Below are 17,407 nucleotides of genomic sequence, written 5' to 3'. Positions count from 1 at the left end.
TAAGACAGCAGTGTCTCTCTGTTACACCCGAGGTTTTGCATTGCCTGAAGTGGTATCATTTTGACTATACTAATCCCTGATAATTAAAGTTCTCTGGGTAGAAACTAGGTACTAGCAACATTAAGAAAAAATAGCTAATTAAGAAAAAACAAGTTCTCGAAACCCTGGTATGAAGCAGACTTTTATTACTGGAACCTGTTTTCAATCCATCCTTCCTGAAAATTTACGCCATTTTCAGAAACTGCTGTCCAGACCAAGCTGTACTTTTCAGCTGTACTTTTCACCTGACAGTGGATGCTAGACAACCATGAAAGACTTTCCCTGATAGCCTCAACAGGAAAACAGGATGATTTTTCTGTGACATGGCTTCAGTATGATTGATAATTTGCATTTATCGAGATGACGTTAAGTAGCAAAGCGCGGAGAATTGCATGGCTTTTTTTTCGTCTGTAGGGCAGCTGCTCCTGAAATTATTTGTCTAAAAGACAAATAATTAAGGGAGTCTTGCCTGCCTGGAAGACTACTTAGTGTTACCTATAGCCTTGTACATGTGACATAACAAGTTACATCTGATGTGGTGGGTGCTTACTGCCTTTGGCAGGTGGTAAAATATTTTAGGTCACGCCTAAGTTAAAGTCCAGCTATTGCATATGAAGAAAACAGAGCTGAGGATCACCATGTTCTTGGCATGGTGACAACCTGCAGCTGTCTCATGCTGGACCCTGTTCCTGGACACAACAGCTCTCCTCAAGAAGCATTCCCAACACGGTAAGGGCTCAAGGGCATGAGGCATTCTCCTTGCATGTTTTGGGACATTATCATGGTACACGTGCAAAGCCTGGGGCAGCCCCGTTGTTTTCTCCTGCTACAACCTTTCCTAAAGTCAGAATGCTGTTATGATTTTTTTATTATTTATTGTCTTAGTTGAAAATCCTATGGCATCAAAACTGGAATGCCAGTGTAACAGATATGAACCATCTCCCCCCCAGGACAGGAGTGACTATCTTAAGCTCCAGGGAGTAACTTGTGGACAGTGGGTTTGCTTGTTCTTGCAGGACCATTTCAGTGGCTGGCCCTGTGTGACCTGTCTGGAATGGCATTTGGAGGGTGAAGCAAGTTCTCTGGTTTCCCAGCCTGGATGCTGCCAGCAAGACAAGGCTTACAAGCCCAGCTCTGCTGGTGACATACTGCTGCTGTGCAGCAGCTGCTGCCCGAAACGTGTTTCTAAATTTAGACTCTTCTGCCTTTCTGAGCCCGTTCCAGGTGTGCCAAGTCACTAAGCTCAGAGATCATCAGACAAGTTAGAAAACTCCTGGGTTTTTTTGCTGTGACTTAACAGTATTTGGTTTTCCTCCTCTATTCTTGTGGAACTAGGAGGTTTAGCTTCCACTGAAAGTCCTGCGTTGTTATGACTCTCCCTTTATCTGATGAACCTAAAGAAAAAACATTTCATTGCACACCAGGCTGCCAGGCCATTTCCTGTTTGCAGTGTGGGTTCTTGTGAGGAAAACTTGTACAAAGTTCACTGTCCTGATTAATAAGTATCCTCAAACTTAATGAGTGGAAAGGAGGCTAAAGAGAGACTCATGCAAGGAAATTGTATCTGCAGATTTCTAAATACATAAAAAAAAATATATATATACAAAAATAAATCTAAATGGAAAAGTTGTCATGTAAGACTTGGGGCTCTGAGACTTAATTAGAAGTTGTTTTATCTGATTACTTCTTTGACTAGAGTGTTACACACTCCCCCACACATACACACTCCAGCCTTACATATCATCACTAATCTATGCTTACTGGGAATATCTGTTTTACTCACATTTTATGCAGTTAAGATTCTGTAGGCTGGCTTACGTTTCCCAAATGGGCTTCCTACAAATGAAATGTCTTTTAAATAACCCAGCTGTAATTTCACATTTTCCCTGCGATACCATCAAAGAGGGTGTCTGTGCTGAAGTTGCCTTATCTCTCTGCTATCTGTTTACAGAAAACATGCATTTCTTCTGGTAAAGATCTGTGTTACGATTTGATTCCACTGATTGGCTCACTTATCTACGTGGCAGGCCGCCCAAGCTTGGAAAACCTAGGCTCTGGTCCACACTTCTAGTCCCTGCTTCCTCTTCTAGCGATTGCTTGCCTCACTGGCTTACATTACAAAGTCTTTGCAGCAAAGAATGTAGACCACTGTGCATGGCATTTGGTGAGGTGATGGACCCCACCTGGAGATCCAGTGGGGATTCAGGATTCCTGGATCAGTGCATATAGAAGTTACAGCAGGAGAAAAAGAAGCCACAAAAATCAATATTTCATCTGTTTGCATGGAAAACCATGAAATGCATTTGCCATTTTCAGTAACACTGTCCAAAAGTACTGTGGATTTAGTAGGCTGCAGATTTTTCTTCTTCACACAAATGACTAAAATAAGCTCTTTCAGACATAAATAAAACAAGCCCAGTGGTTAATGGGCAAGGATAAAAAAAAATGCCAGTACATTAAAGAGATGAACAAATCATTTGGGAACTCGATTTTGACAGCTGAATTAAAAAATAAAACACCCCCAGGAATTATCAACAAAAGCTACCCATTTAATTATGCAGCTGTGTCACTTCGTAAGCCTGAGGCACTTCAAATCGTGTCTTCAGCAGCCCCAGAAGTATGATCTCAGCACTGACAGATGTGCTGTACCCACCTAGAGCTTGCACTGTTTGAGCACCGGTACGAGTGAGGCAGCAGCAACTCAGGCAGCAGCTTGGAACAGCCAGCTGAGTAGCTAGGTAGACCATGCTGCAGCTTGTGCCAGTCCTGCACCAGCTGCCTGTAGCTAAGTGGAAACTACCACAGCCACTGGGGTTGAAAGCCAGCCCTCTGATTTTGATGTAACTGTGCTGCAGTGTAAAAGTCTGCACGGGTTTCAGTGCTGTGGAACACAGTGTTTAGATACCTGAGCTAGTTTGGACACCACCAGTAGCCTTGGGAGTGCACAACCACCTGAGTATTTACAGAGCTGCTCCATCTTGCTGCAACCACAGTGCAATCAGCACACAGGTTCACAGCTAGCTGAACTATTTTGTACTTTGTCAGCACCACAGCCTATACCCAGTAGATGCTGCTGAACATTTTAAACTTGCCTGTCTCTGTCTTTTCCATATTAGAGAGTTAAAGCATAAGTTTCACACCATCCAAGTACTATGTTGCTCTTCCGCTTTCAAATCATGCTGCTTTGAAACATAAGAATGGTGTGACAACCAAGAGCCAGATTTACAGTCTTAGCAAGAAGCACAAGTCCAGTCTCAGCATGAATCACTTTCTTCAGCAAACAGTTGTTCTTTCCTGCTTTCTCTAGAAGCATGGGCCATTTATGTTAACAAGCGTCTATTTCTTATTTGTCTTGCCACCGCAAAATAACAGAAGAATGTGAAGAATTCTGAAGAATGAAAATTCACTCAGGATACCTAAGTGGTACCAGTGAGGTCCTCTCTGTACAGTGAGAAGCAATCCCTGTACCAAATAGCTCAACTCACATTACGCTAGAAGTGTGGGAAAGATAATTACACAAATGAACACTGGAATAGAACACGTGGAAGAACTGTTGAAGTACCGTGCTCCAAGTCAAGCAAGAAATCAGTGGTAGAGGTTAAGAGCTTACAGCAGGGGTAATCCTGGGCTCCATCCTCTCATGGCTGGATTCTCCCCTGGAGGTAATTCCCAGGATCAAACTCTGCAACAGTTACAGTGCTGTTTTCACAACTTTTTAAAATTTCTCTCTCACTAGTTATTGAGAATCAGTCAGGATTACCGATTGCACATCCAGCCTTTCTTTGTCTTCTGTGCACCGCCAGCTGGGATCTGCATTACATTTTGGCTTAGAATTTGCATACTGCAGCAGCTTAAAAACGCTACAAGGAAGCTGACGTGCTTTTCAGACTGCAAGTTTTTTAAAAAAGAGGCTAAGACTTCCAATGTCCACTGGGTGGCTCCTTCCTCCTTGTCTAACTGTACCTCTACCTACTCAGAGCCAGCCCAGCTCTGCAGAAATACGCGTAAGCGTTGACTGCTAGCAAGGACGACAGGGCAGGGAGTGGGATAACAGGGATGTGATGCACCACCTACATAATTAATGGTTATTAATGACTATTTGCACCACGGTAGTACCCAGAGGCCCCGTGGAGGGTGCCTGTGCAGGAAGTAACATGAAGGCTTAAATTCCAGCCATCGCACTTGAGGCACTTATCTGAGGCACCTACACTGAAGGGAGGGAGATGGGCTGACACAGGTGTCCTGGTTCTGGCTAGGATAGAGTTAATATTCACCTGAGCTGGGAGGAGAACTGGAGCTGGTGGCCCCTATGGCTGGGGCACCCAGCTGGGATAATTAACTAATTAGCTAACAGCTGGGGTTAATTTACCCAAATTAGCGTTACTCCCTCCCATCTGACATCATGCTCAGTATATAAGTGAGGAGGGTGCTGAGGGAAGCCTCCTGCTACTTGGAAGAAACTAGGTGTGGAGATTTGTTGTAAGCCATTATATTGTATTTGTTTCCATTGCTGTTTTGTTTTCTTCTGTTATTGCTGTTAAATTTATTTTTTTTCGTTCCATCTCAACCCATGTGTTTTTGCTGTTGTGTTTTTTTTGTTTTTTTTTTTTTTTTTGGTTTACCAATTCTCCCTTCTGTCCCACTGGAGGGTGGGGGGGAGTGAGAGAGAGACTATGTAGTCTGGTCCCGATCAGGGTTGAACTATGACAGTTATTTTGGTGCCCAATGTGGGTCTCGAAGGGTTGAGATAACAACAGATCTGACTTTTTTTTTTTGCTTTAAACGAATGTGTTTATGCACACTTATTGTATTGGTTGTTAGTTATTGGTCATGATGTTGCAGTGGTTTGGTTATGTTGTTGTATTGTCTACGCTCCTATATGTACTATGTGTTCCTGGTGGTGGTGTTTATCACCTCAGGGAAAATGATGAGAATTATTCTTCTGTTATACTACATAATATCAATCTATGACATGGTGACATCAATGGCCTTAGAGATAAATTGGTATTCCTATGCGGATGACTTCCTGAATTCTTTCACTTCCAGGGTAGCTAAACCACTTCCTGAGAACTTTGAAGATCTGGGGTATATTCAAGCCACTATGATGTTTTTATTATGTACTTTGAATGTGTGCCAAGTCTTGTCTAGGGCTGCAAAACCACTTTTTGGGAATCTCCTACCGAGATTTACCCTAAGGCAAGATAGTAACATGTGATATGGTATGAGGGAGAACAAGCTGACCTGCAATGTAGATACTCAAACTCCAGCAACAGGCATTGCAGCTGAATCAGAGGGTGAACGCGTGCTAGTATCAGTTGCCCCTGTATACAGAAGACTTGGAAGCAGAAGTCAGCTCGTTTAGTGAGTGATGAAGAAGCCTCTTCTAGGAGGGAGCAGGAGGAAGAAGAGGAAGATTTATTTGTCTCATGCCGAGGAAGAACTCAGCACATAGGCCCTTCCTCTTCCTCAGAGGAAGAACTCCTAAATGAGACAGTAAGCACCCAATCTCTATCCCTGAGTAAGCTGTGAGACATGTGAAAAGATTTTAGCCATCATCCTGGGGAGCACATTATCAGCTGGCGGCTGGGGTGCTGGGATAATGGGGCCAATACCTTGGAAATAGAGGGCAGAGAAGCTAGGCAACTGGGATCCATTTCTAGAGAAGTGAGCATTGACAAAGCAGTTGGAAAAGGGACACAAGCCTTCAACCTTTGGAGGTGACTCCTGTCAGGTGTGAAGGAGAGGTATCCTTTCAAGGAGGATGTAATATGTCACCCAGGCAAGTTCGCCACCATGGAGAGGGGTATCCAGTACCTGAGGGAACTGGCTGTGCTGGAGGTCATTTATGATGATCTGGACAATGATCAGTTACCTAAGGATCCAGATGAAGTCAGGTGCACACGACAAATGCGGTGGAAGTTTGTTCGAAGTGCACCACCATCATCATATGCTAACTCCTTGGCAGTTACGACCTGGAAAGATGGAGAGGAAGAAACAGTGGATGAACTGGTTGGCCGACTCCAGCAGTATGAGGAAAGCCTGTCTTCCTCTCTACGGACCTGCGTCTCGGCTGTGGAGAAACTGTCCCAGGAGTTCCAGCAATTTAAAGCGGATATGCCCCAGTCCCCACTGGTATGGACCAATATTTCAGCTATTAGGAATAAATGTTTCCCTGCTCAAGAGAGATGGTATACGCAGCAGGGGTACCCTATGGTTTACCTTGTGTGACCAAGGAGAGGACATGAGGGAGTGGGATGGGAAGCATACCTCTGCCCTAGAGGCACAGGTACGTGAGTTGCATGGAAAAAAACATTGCAAATAGAAGTTCTCCCTGGAAAATTGCTGCACCAGTCTCCAATAGGCAGAGTAGAAGGAATAGCTTTAGTTCTGACCCTCTTGAAGGGACCTCTCATCCATATTTAAAAGAAATGAACAGTGAATACTGTGGTCAGGATTAGAGAGGCCCTGCCTCCAGCCAGGTGGAGGAGAGGGACAACAGAGTTCATTGGACTGCGTGGATCCGATGGCCTGGCATGTCTGACCCACAAGAGTATAAAGCTCTAGTGGATACTCGTGCACAATGTACCTTGATGCCATCAAAATATCACGGGGCAGAACCCATCTGTATTTCTGGAGTGACAGGAGGATCCCAACAGCTATCTGTATTGGAGGCTGAAGTGAGTCTGACAGGGAATGAGTGGCAAAAGCACCCCATAGTGACTGGCCCAGATGCTCCATGTGTTCTTGGTATAGATTACCTCAGAAGGGGGTATTTCGAGGACCCAAGAGGGCATTGGTGGGGTTTTGGTGTAGGTGCTTTGGAGATAGAAGAAATTACATAGTTGTCCACCTTGCCTGGTCTGTCAGAGGATCCTTCCATCGTGGGGCTGCTGAAGGTTGAAGAACAACAGGTGCCAATTGCTACCATCACTATGCACTGGTGGCAGTATCACACCAACCAAGACTCCCTGATCCCCATCCATAAGCTGATTCATCAGCTGGAGAGCCAGGGAGTGATCAGCAAGTCCTGCTCACCTTTTAACAATCCTATATGGCCAGTGAGAAAATCAAGTGGAGAATGTAGGTTAACAGTGGACTATTGTGGCCTGCATGAGGTAACACCACCACTAAGTGCTGCTGTGCTGGACATGTTAGAACTTCAGTACGAACTGGAATCCAAGGCAACTGAGTGGTATGCCATCATTGATACTGCCAACGTGTTTTTCTCAATCCTATTGGCAGCAGAATGCAGGCCACAGTTTGCTTTCACTTGGAGGGGGGTCCAGCACACTTGGAATTGACTGCCCCAGGGGTAGAAACACAGCCCCACCATCTGCCATGGACTGATCCAGACTGCCCTGGAAAAGGGTGAAACTCCGGAACATCTGCAGTACATTGATGACATCATTGTATGGGGCAACACAACAGCAGAAGCTTTTCAAAAAGGGGAGAAAATAATTAAAATCCTCCTGAAAGCTGGGTTTGCCATAAAATGAAGTAAGGTGAAAGGACCTCTAACCATTCTATGATTCTATGACCTGCAAGAGATACAGTTCTTGAGGATAAAATGGCAAGACAGGCGTCATTAGATCCCAATAGATATAGTCAACAAAATAACAGCTATAGCTGCGCCGACTGAGAAAAAGGAAATGCAAGCTTTCCTGGGTGTTGTGGGTTTCTGGAGGATGCATATTCCAAATTATAGTATGATTGTAAGCCCTCTGTATAAAGTCATCTGAAAGAAGAATGACTTTAAATGGGGCCCTGAACAACAGCAAGTTTTGAACAAATTAAACAAGAAATTGTTCATGCGGTAGCTCTTGGGCCAGTCCGGACAGGGCAAGAGGTAAGAAATGTGCTCTACACTGCAGCTGGGGAGAATTGCCCTACCTGGAGTCTCTGGCAGAAAGCACCAGGGGAAACCTGGGGTCGACCCCTTGGGTTTTGGAGCTGGGGATATAAAGGACCTGAGGCCTGCTATACTCCAACTGAAAAAGAAATACTGCCGGCATATGAAGGAGTTTGAGCTGCTTCAGAAGTGGTTGGTACTGAAGCACAGCTCCTCTTGACACCCTGACTGCCAGTGCTGGGCTGGATGTTCAAAGGAAGGGTCCCCTCTGTGCATCATGCAACGGATGCTACATGGAGCAAGTGGGTTGCACTGCTCACACAGTGGGCTCGAATAGGAAACCCCAATCACCCAGGCATATCAGACGTAATTACAGACTGGCCAGAAGGCAAAGATTTTGGAAAGCCACCAGAGGAAGATGTGATGTGTGCTGAGAAGGCCCCACCATATAACAACCTCCCAGAAAATGAGAAACAGTATGTCCTATTTACTGATGGGTCCTGTCGTATTGTAGGAGAACATCGGAAGTGGAAAGCTGCTGTGTGGAGTCCTACATGATGAGTTTCAGAAGCTGCTGAAGGCCAAGGTGAACTGAGTCAGTCTGCAGAGGTGAAAGCCATCCAGCTGGCTTTTACACATTGCTGAAAGGGAAAAATGGCCTGTACTGTATCTCTACACTGACTCATGGATGGTGGCAAATGCCCTGTGGGGGTGGTTAAAGCAATGGAAACAGCAACTGGCAGCGTAGGGGCAAAGATACAGCAGTTTTCCACTGCTGTGTTGTTTTCTTCTGTTATTGCTGTTAAATTTATTTTTTTTGGTTCCATCTCAATCCATGTGTTTTTGCTCTTTGTTTTGTTTTGTTTGTTTGTTTACCAACTCTCCCTTCTGTCCCACAGGAGGGCAGGGGGAGTGAGAGAGAGACTGCGTAGTCCGGTCCCGATTGGGGCTGAACCACGACAACAGGTCATGGAGGTGATGGCCTTTCCTCACTGACTGCATGAGGGGCTAAAGAAGATGATGCTCTAAATGTAGGTAACTTATTAAAACTCCTGCAGTAATACAGGATGAACCCAAGCCTTTGGGAGAAGGGAGCTACCGAAGACCAGAACTGCAGCAGTGTCTTCCCTGGCTCTATGAGCACATGTCTGTGAATGCACGTGTACACTGCATATTCTGGCCTTGCCAGAGACAGCACATAAAGAGAGTTTTGGCAGGGAAAAGGGAAGTCCTCTGATTTAAGGTGAAGACAGAGTAAACAATTAATGTGAAGCACCAACATAAGAAAATCAACCCAGGCTCTTCCCTAACTCCATGCCTTCTCTTTGTAAATACACTCCAGGTTTGTAATCTCTTTCAAACCTGTGCATATATATGTCATCTCCACACAAACATGTCTTTCTTTCACAGAATTACCACAACTTTGGTTTTTTTTCCATCCACCAAGTGCAATATGAACTATGTGGAAGGAGCTGTTTTGCCAGGACTGCCCTGTGCTAGGGCCAGTGTACAAGGAAAGCTAACCAACCAGCCAACTCAAGTAAAGATAAGCATAAGAAGGAAAGGAATGGAGCCAAATCCTTTTTGTTTTCCTCCAGGCAACAGTCTCACTTGGCCCATGATTAAGATTTGATTCAGATGTAACGAAGTCAACAATTCCTACTTTTTATGCTACACCACAATTTACTGCTTCAGGAAACCCCTGTCACTTCTACTAGGCTTAAAAGAAGTGTGAAGATCTTAGATGGCTTTGCACACAGAAGGAGTGTGGTGACTCAACACATATGATAAATACATGAGTTATGAAGAGATTTTCCCATCTTGCAACCAGCATCACATGGAGAGTCATGTGAACTTTTTAGCTTTGAAATGTTAAAGCCAAGGAGGCTTTGAAGTTTTGCACTTGATAATCTACCACTGGGTCTCATCTAGTACAGCAACAGAAACTCAGCCTTGTGCAGACGGTCCATGTTACTGAAAGGCTGCAATGATTGAAATTGCACTTTTCTTGCTGAACCTGGCCCAGAGAGGTGGTAACTGCTCCTTTCACAGTGGGCTGTAGCATCTGATCTACTATATTAAAGGTTTTAATCCTTTTGTAAACTGATGCTACTTTTCAATATGCTAACTTGCCTCAGAAAGGTGTCCCTGAAAACATGCTTCTGTCCAGAGTTGAATTTATGCCTATGTGTCCCTTCCTTCTTGAAGAACGTGTCTCTTAATCTATAGCATACTGACATGGATGAAGCGTCAGAAGCACTTGAGCTGGAAATTCCTTGATATGTAGCGATCAGCCTTTGGAATTTCTTCTATGTCTTGCTTCCAAATTAGGCAAATGGCCATCTTTATCAAGGTCCATATCTGGTACACATATTTTAGGAGAGCAGACATAGTTGGAGTAGAGGGATTCTGTGCCCAAACTGAACAGCCAATCCTTTTGCCCACTTTGCACAGAAAATATTAAATGATTACAAGCTAGCAATACCTAGGAGTTGTGGAAGATCCTGAGATTGCTAGTCCTCCACTCAGAACACCAGCATTTAGGCAACTGTTAAAGCATTGGCATGTCATTCTGCTATTTTAAGTTAGCGTCGAGTTTCAGAACCGAGACAGTAAGTTGTCTTATTAAGTGTTGAGTTGTTTTTTTTTTTTTTTAAGTACTACATCTGAATATATGATACCATACATAAAAACCTCAAACCCATTCCCATCCAGGAACTATTAATTCATTGCTTTTCTGAGATAATCCTGCAAGTCCTGAGGAATTATCTGATCACATTGCAGAGTGAGTTCCTTTGGAAAGCTGAGATTTCCTGGTTTCGGGGCTTTTTGCCTGGTTTTGTCTGAGTCTCTGTTTCCCTAAAATATCTAACACATACGAAATACACCCCAGCAAAAGCTTTATGGGAGGTGAAGGATGTGCTGTTTTGGAAACCATAGTCCTTAAGGGTTACCGAAATTGGAATCTGTGCAGCTTCAGAAGATGAGATCTGATACTGATCAGTCTTAGCAAGGAACCAGACAGAGGGCTTAGGGACAAACAGCTGCTCCTGTGTAGAAAGCTTGTTCTTCCCTCATAATGCAAAAAGAATGTGGAGAGACTGCCTGGCTATGAAGAAGACATTTTTTGCTATTTCACTCTTAGAGCACTCACCCAATGCAACTGGTCATACAGGCAGCATGTGGAGGCAGATCAAGGGCCTGTCTACAGCTGCATCTGGTATTCTAGGTGAAACCTCAAAATGCTGAATAAACAATGTTCCTGATCATTTTCTACAGCTGCTATCAATGTGGAAGTTGCAAAACATTCATACTTATGTGGACCATGCACTTGGAAGACACGCTGTTCTCCATACTAGCATGCACTTCAGCAATCGTTCATATCTCTCCGGAGGCTAAGACTGAAAGGAAATTGATGAGACCTTGCTAAGGAGAGGTTTATGGCACCTCTGGTCCTGGCTTGCACTGTCTGCTTTAAGGGAGGTCTGAGCAGCTGGCTCTGACATCAGATGATCCTTCTTTTGAAGGACTGCACTCACATCTGTCTTACGTGTGCTCTCTCTTCCCCTCTGTCATGCAAAGACTATTCCTGACAGTCCCAAGAGAGACTGAATTATAGCCAGAGACATGCTAAGTTTTTATCCTGGGAAGATGAAGCAAGAAACAAACCTTGGCATCAGAAAGAAATGAAAGAATGCATCATGGCAGGAGAGTAAATGGTAAAGGTGTAGCTGCCACAAGAAGCTCGGCGGAACCACGAGCCTGTATTTGCTGGACTCTGCAATGAGAAGACACTTTAGTGAAGCTAACATCAGAGATGTGTGAAGCACTCATAGTCTATTAATAAGCTAGTGCATTAATAAGATTTTAGTTTTTGCATATCAAATCAGGTCAGTGAGTGTTTTCTTCTTAGGGCCTAGCCCAGCCTCTCTGACAATACTCAAATCTGAGCATTTCCCTGGAAAGATTCAATTTCAGTAATGGAAGAAGAGGACAATTCCGCCAGCTTTGGAGATGTTTTGCTCCACTTTGGATCTACTTCTACCTGGTTTAGGACTTCTGCCTAATACCCGATAAGCAGATGTAGGTCAAGCACAGTAGGACAACAGAGAGCCTTACACAACCAAGGCACCTTTTGCTTGAGAGTGGTGTCATATCTTTTCCTCCATCACTAGTCATCTTTCTTTTGTAAGCTTACATTCAGCATCTCTTTTGGTCCAGGTTAAGTCTTTTTCTTGGATGGAAGCTGTACTTGTCCTGCAGTCCCTGTCACAGGCATCTTTCAGTTCAGCACTTCTTTAAAATACTTTCCAACGTTTTGTAAGTATAGAAGAACAGCAGCACTCTGAGATGGGAGTTGCTGGGATGGAGGGAGCTCCTGCATGTGTTTACCACCTGCCCACATCAGCAAGACAACAGGAACCAGCAAAGTCATGTGGTGCTTGTCCTGGGAAAGAGCTCATGACCTATAGTCCAAAGCACAGACCTGTCCCTGCCACCGCCAGGAGTGAAGCTCTCCCTCCGTGCTGGACCACCATGGAGTAGCCTTCTCCCAGAGGAGACACAGCTGCAGCTTGCCCACCAGCATGTGTAATGGTGAAGCACTCCACAATCCCAAAGAGTTTTTGCAAATGTTAGGAGCTGGATGTGCTGACAGCTGAGTAAAAAACAAGGGATACACATACACCTTGGCTGTTGTCCAGCATTGCTTCATCCTCAAGAGTTGCCACAGTGCCAAAGTGCTACAAGTGTCTCTTGTGTGTGCTTTTTGGGGTTTCGGCATCCACTGCTTTAAGCTGTCTGCCTGGTCCACATGTCAAGAAAGACCGCTCTGCTAGAGCAATAATTTGTCTCTCCTTGGAGTTGATGGACACCTCCTCATCAAATGTGAACAGATGCACTGTTGATTACTGAAGAAAAATGCCACTTTACTGAGGTTGTAGCTCTGTGGGTTTCTTTTCTCCAGGAGCACAAGTCCAGTTCTGGTATCTCATGCCAGAGACCATCATCAAGTAGGGAGATAGGCTGTCACAGAGCATTTCATGTTGGCATGATACATGAAAGCTTCAGGGCAACAAAAACTCTTTACCTTTTGTAGTAAACGCAGGGTGCCAGCACATACTATAATGTAATCTAGCAAAACAAAATAACTTTCAGATGCTGTGAAGGAACAGCAGGCTTTGGGTGGGCTGTTCTGCTTTATGAATGCTGCCTGTTAATACCCAGATGTCGAATGCCAACTTTCCATTCACTGCTGCAAAATAACAGACTGTCATGCAGCAAAAATAACCACGGGAGGCATGCAACACATTCCAGTGCTTATGTCAGTTACAACACACTATCAGAAACGTGTCTGTGGAAGTTCACTGGGCATCTGTGTAAACACTATCTCAAACAATATTTCTCAGGTCTGTGATATGGAGTATAAGTTTAAGAGAAGGGAAATGCTCTTCATTAATTTTTTATTCATTTGGTGTAATTTTCTCCAAATCTAAGGTAGCTGCAGAAAACAGAAGATCACTTTCTCATTGCGTGACAATGGAAAAGAAACTCAGAAATGTCTCCTTTCCTCTAATGCTGACCTGAGATCTTTAGGAGAACACAAAAGAACTAAACTAACTTTAAAGCTTCCTTGTGTCTAAGGACAGTTTGCGCAGAGGGATATCCTAAAACCATGTGTGGCTTCACTCTGCCATTGATACAATAGTACCACCAATCTTGCAGCCAGTTTTCAAACATTTAATAATGCAGCAATATCTTTCCATCCTTCCCACTACTGACAGGCTTCCAGTCCACTCAAGACTCAATTAATGTTGAACAAGTGGTCCAGTCTTCTAGTTAAGGCCACTGGATCAACCACTTTTTTAAAGAAATGCAAGATACAACAATAGGATTTTTACATGGGGCAGCATAAGTCTTACTCTGAAGGCTCAAGTTAGGCAAGCAGGAATGCCAGAAGTCCAGGACCAACCTTGCTTCAGCTCTGCTTATTCTTCTATTTCCCCTTGGAAAACTGGATATGAAGACTGTTTTGAGTGTTGATATGTTGCAAAATTTGTAAACATATTAAACTAATCCCAACTATCAAATGATCATTCTGTTTGTAATCCACTGTTAAACCATTCATATGCCTTCACCTGATCTTAATCTTGCACTCCGTGCTTTTTTAACTTGTATGTGCATCTCGTACTTCTGTATCCTCCTGTTGGTAATTAACAGCATAATAATAGTATATAATTATTTGTATTGCATTCTTTGTTCTGCTTTTTTCTGGTTTTGTGATACAGATATTTTTTCAGTTGCTTGCCATGAAGTGTACAGAAATGCTGACTAGTGTAGGCATCCTTCTTCCAAATGCTTTTACAGATGAGGAGCTCATTAAATCATTATACTTACTTATGCCCAAGTTTACTCATACGCACATATCGTTACAAGCTACAAGCTGAAGTATGTAATTTCTCATATCACGATAACATGGAAGTCTAATAAATAAACAGCAGTCTGTACACTCATGCATTTTTGCTGCACCGGTTGAAATTAAACGCCTCCTACACAAAGGAGAACTAGTTACACTAGCTTAAGAATAAACCCTACAAGCACGTATACCTCTTGCAAAATGTCTGGTTTTGGTGGGAAAGTAACTTAAAACTGAATTAGAAAAAGCAATGCTCAACTGAAGCATGTGTTATGTGCAAAGCTTTCAAGGCCACCTACAAACTCACAGCTAGTCCTACTGTCTTCCTGAGGTAGAGATACATGCCTCTTCTGGACAGCACAGACCTACATGAGCCCACATCCTCATTGATGAATGTTAGTCTCGTCTCAAACACTATCTCCCTCAGTTTTCTGTTCTAAGTGTTGCTATTCACTCAGCTTGCCAGACCTACTGTTTATGTCAGGCCTGCTAATAAGGATGAATATTTCTCCTGTGCCGTGGCTGTTCATGTAGTAAATGCAGAGAAAGGAACCTTCCTGAGCACCTCGGCGTGAGCAGAAGAAATGGTGCTCTCTGCAATAACTATGGGATGCTCTGTTGCAAGAGGAGGGTTAAAGCAGGGGCATGGGTGCTGGGTGCCAGCAGAGGTTGGACATCAGCCTTCACAAGTAAGCTTCACCCTGCTCCTACAGCAAATGTAGACGACTGTCCCTATTTTCTAGCAGGGACTAACCCATATGTGTGCCACAAGACTGTTTCACAGACGTCTCGATACTGCAGCTGCTCTGTTCTTGCACATACGATGCAGTGTGACTCTAATGAATATGCAAGGTGCAGGGCACAGTGGTCATACAGTCCCCTGGCATCAACCCTATGGCTGGTCTTGCAGTAGTTTTCTGTCCCCCTACTGAAGCAGCTTAGTCTGTCCTCTACTGCCCTCATAGAGAGGATTTGGGCTGTTTCATAGTGGTCTCATTGGATACTGCATAGTACAATTCCAAAGGACTATCCAGCTCCTGTAAATATGAACAGACCCCCCATAATCCTTCCCTCTGATTCTCTCCTAGGAATGCAGAGGGGAAATGTGCACAGGTAGTAAAATTTCCTTTCAGGATGAGTTCATTCTATGTCACTCCTCCAGACAATGTTCTTGACATCTCCTCCCTCCTTCTTACCCCTTATACAGCCTTTTACCTTCTCAGACTATCTTGATGGGCTCTAGATGTATCACGTTTTCACGGACACAAATTTAATTAGACTAATGACCTCAACCTCTACTGTTTTGCCTCTACTGTTCAGGTGCAATATTTTCTCATTTAAATTAAAACACTTTTTTACTGTCTTTGGAGTTCCCTTAGAAAGCTAATGGGGAAGTTACACATGCTAGCGAGGCTGTCAAACAAAAGTCCTTTCAACTCAGGAACAAGCAGCTGACCTATCATTTGACAGGTAGGTAGGTGGTCACAGCAGAAGAGAGCTCTGTTACTTCCAAATATTCAAAGATTTTATTTCATGGCTGCAGTCAAGGAAGGAAAATACCAAACCACAGGGGCAAAGGTTTTACACAGACTTTCATCCTATACTTTGAACTAATTAAGCAAAGCAGGTTTCATTTCCTTCAGTGGTGGTACTCACATAGTTGAAATTAACCATAAGCTGATGTGTTTTGCTGGATGGGGTAAGAGCACTTAGCACCTTGCAGCATTCAGCACAAGATGAAATATGTATTACAGTATATATTTCTGAAGTTCAGTCCATATATCCTTTCCATCTACTGCATTAATTTATGGAGTAAAACAACAGGTAGCATATGAAATCTAAAAACAAAGGCATTCTTGCCTTACATTACCACAGATGTAAAAGAACGATACACATTCTCAGATTAGTTTTAATTAATAGGAATTACAAGACTCAGACCAGTAGTATGAGGCAACTCTTACATTCATGCTGATCTATTACTTCCACAGAGAAGCCATTTAGCATCATCCAAGCTTAGAGTGGGTCTGCTTGTGTATGTCCTCTAAGAAATATTCTCAGTGATTTCTCTGATAAATTTTACAAGAAACCTGGCATAATACAAACTGAGTTCACTACATGCTAGGCTAATACCTCAGCCCTTGGACTGTTGGTCCTATTTGCTTTTTTCTGTCACTTGTATGTCTCAGCTGACACATTTGTAAAAGCTGTCGTGCCAAATTTGACCAACTTTTCATAATTTTCTGCCAGCTCAATAAACTATAAATTCACATAGTGTAAATGTCAGAATAAGTAGCTCTGGAACTTGTCCTGTGAAGGACAAAAGCATTTTCCTTATGAGCTTTTGAGTCCGTTGTTTGTAGCAAACCAAAGGAAAACACACACACACACACACAAAAAGAGGTCAAATGCTAACTCAGACTGAAATGGGAAACTGATAAAAGGAAATAATTCTAATGCCCAAACCTTGCTTCTGAAAGCAGTAGGTATTTGATCTGCTGGTGGCATTTGTTGTTGTGTTTAGAAAAGTCATTTGCACCACTGAAAAGTGAGCACAAAAGAGTGCCACCCTTCTTTGAACTCCTTTTAGCTGTAGGAGGTGTAAAGCAATGGAGAATCTCTCGTTGAGTCATACACTTGCATCTGAATAGGGAACCCAGCCCTCTTCTTAGCTCCCTCGTGAGAGAAATCCATCAAAGTCAAACACAAAGCTCAACTTTGCGAAACCATGGACATCTGAGAGAAAAATTCTGGGCACATTTGGCTGTATGTGTGCCTGCCTCTTACACTCTTCCCTGTGCAGCTGCTACCAGCCGCAGCCAGAGATGGGGATCGGGGCAAGGAAGGTTCCTAGCCTCAATGGGAGTGACTGTTCTTAGGCAAAGCAGAGGGAAACTGTCCCTACCTGTGTATGTTTTCTTCCAGCTTTTTCACCTTCAGCTCATCCTCTTCGGACTGCCTCCTTCTGGCTTCTTCCTCTTCTGCGGAGCCAGCAGGAATTCCCTGGAGCAGCCATTTTTCCCGAAGAGCTTTTGACTGTAAGGTAAAAAAACCCCAAATCTTAGGAACAGACTGAACAAAAACTATCTAAAGATGGAAAGAGAGCT

General features: G+C 43.6%; 1 protein-coding gene across 3 annotated transcripts in view; it reads right to left on the bottom strand.

Moving 5' to 3' along the window:
• Positions 1–17,407, bottom strand: part of PALM2AKAP2 (PALM2 and AKAP2 fusion) — a 275,724-nt gene that overhangs the window by 197,929 nt on the left and 60,388 nt on the right. For all 3 annotated transcript variants that reach the window (XM_086771571.1, XM_086771572.1, XM_086771573.1), the window contains exon 3: positions 17,206–17,336. In XM_086771571.1, coding sequence (XP_086627697.1) covers positions 17,206–17,336 — 131 coding nt within the window. The remainder of the gene's footprint in view (positions 1–17,205; positions 17,337–17,407) is intronic.

Source organism: Chlamydotis macqueenii, chromosome Z (genome assembly GCF_036417535.1).
Source record: "Chlamydotis macqueenii isolate bChlMac1 chromosome Z, bChlMac1.mat, whole genome shotgun sequence".
NCBI classification, from domain to species: Eukaryota; Metazoa; Chordata; class Aves; order Otidiformes; family Otididae; genus Chlamydotis; species Chlamydotis macqueenii.
This window is presented reverse-complemented; position numbering and strand designations above follow the sequence as displayed.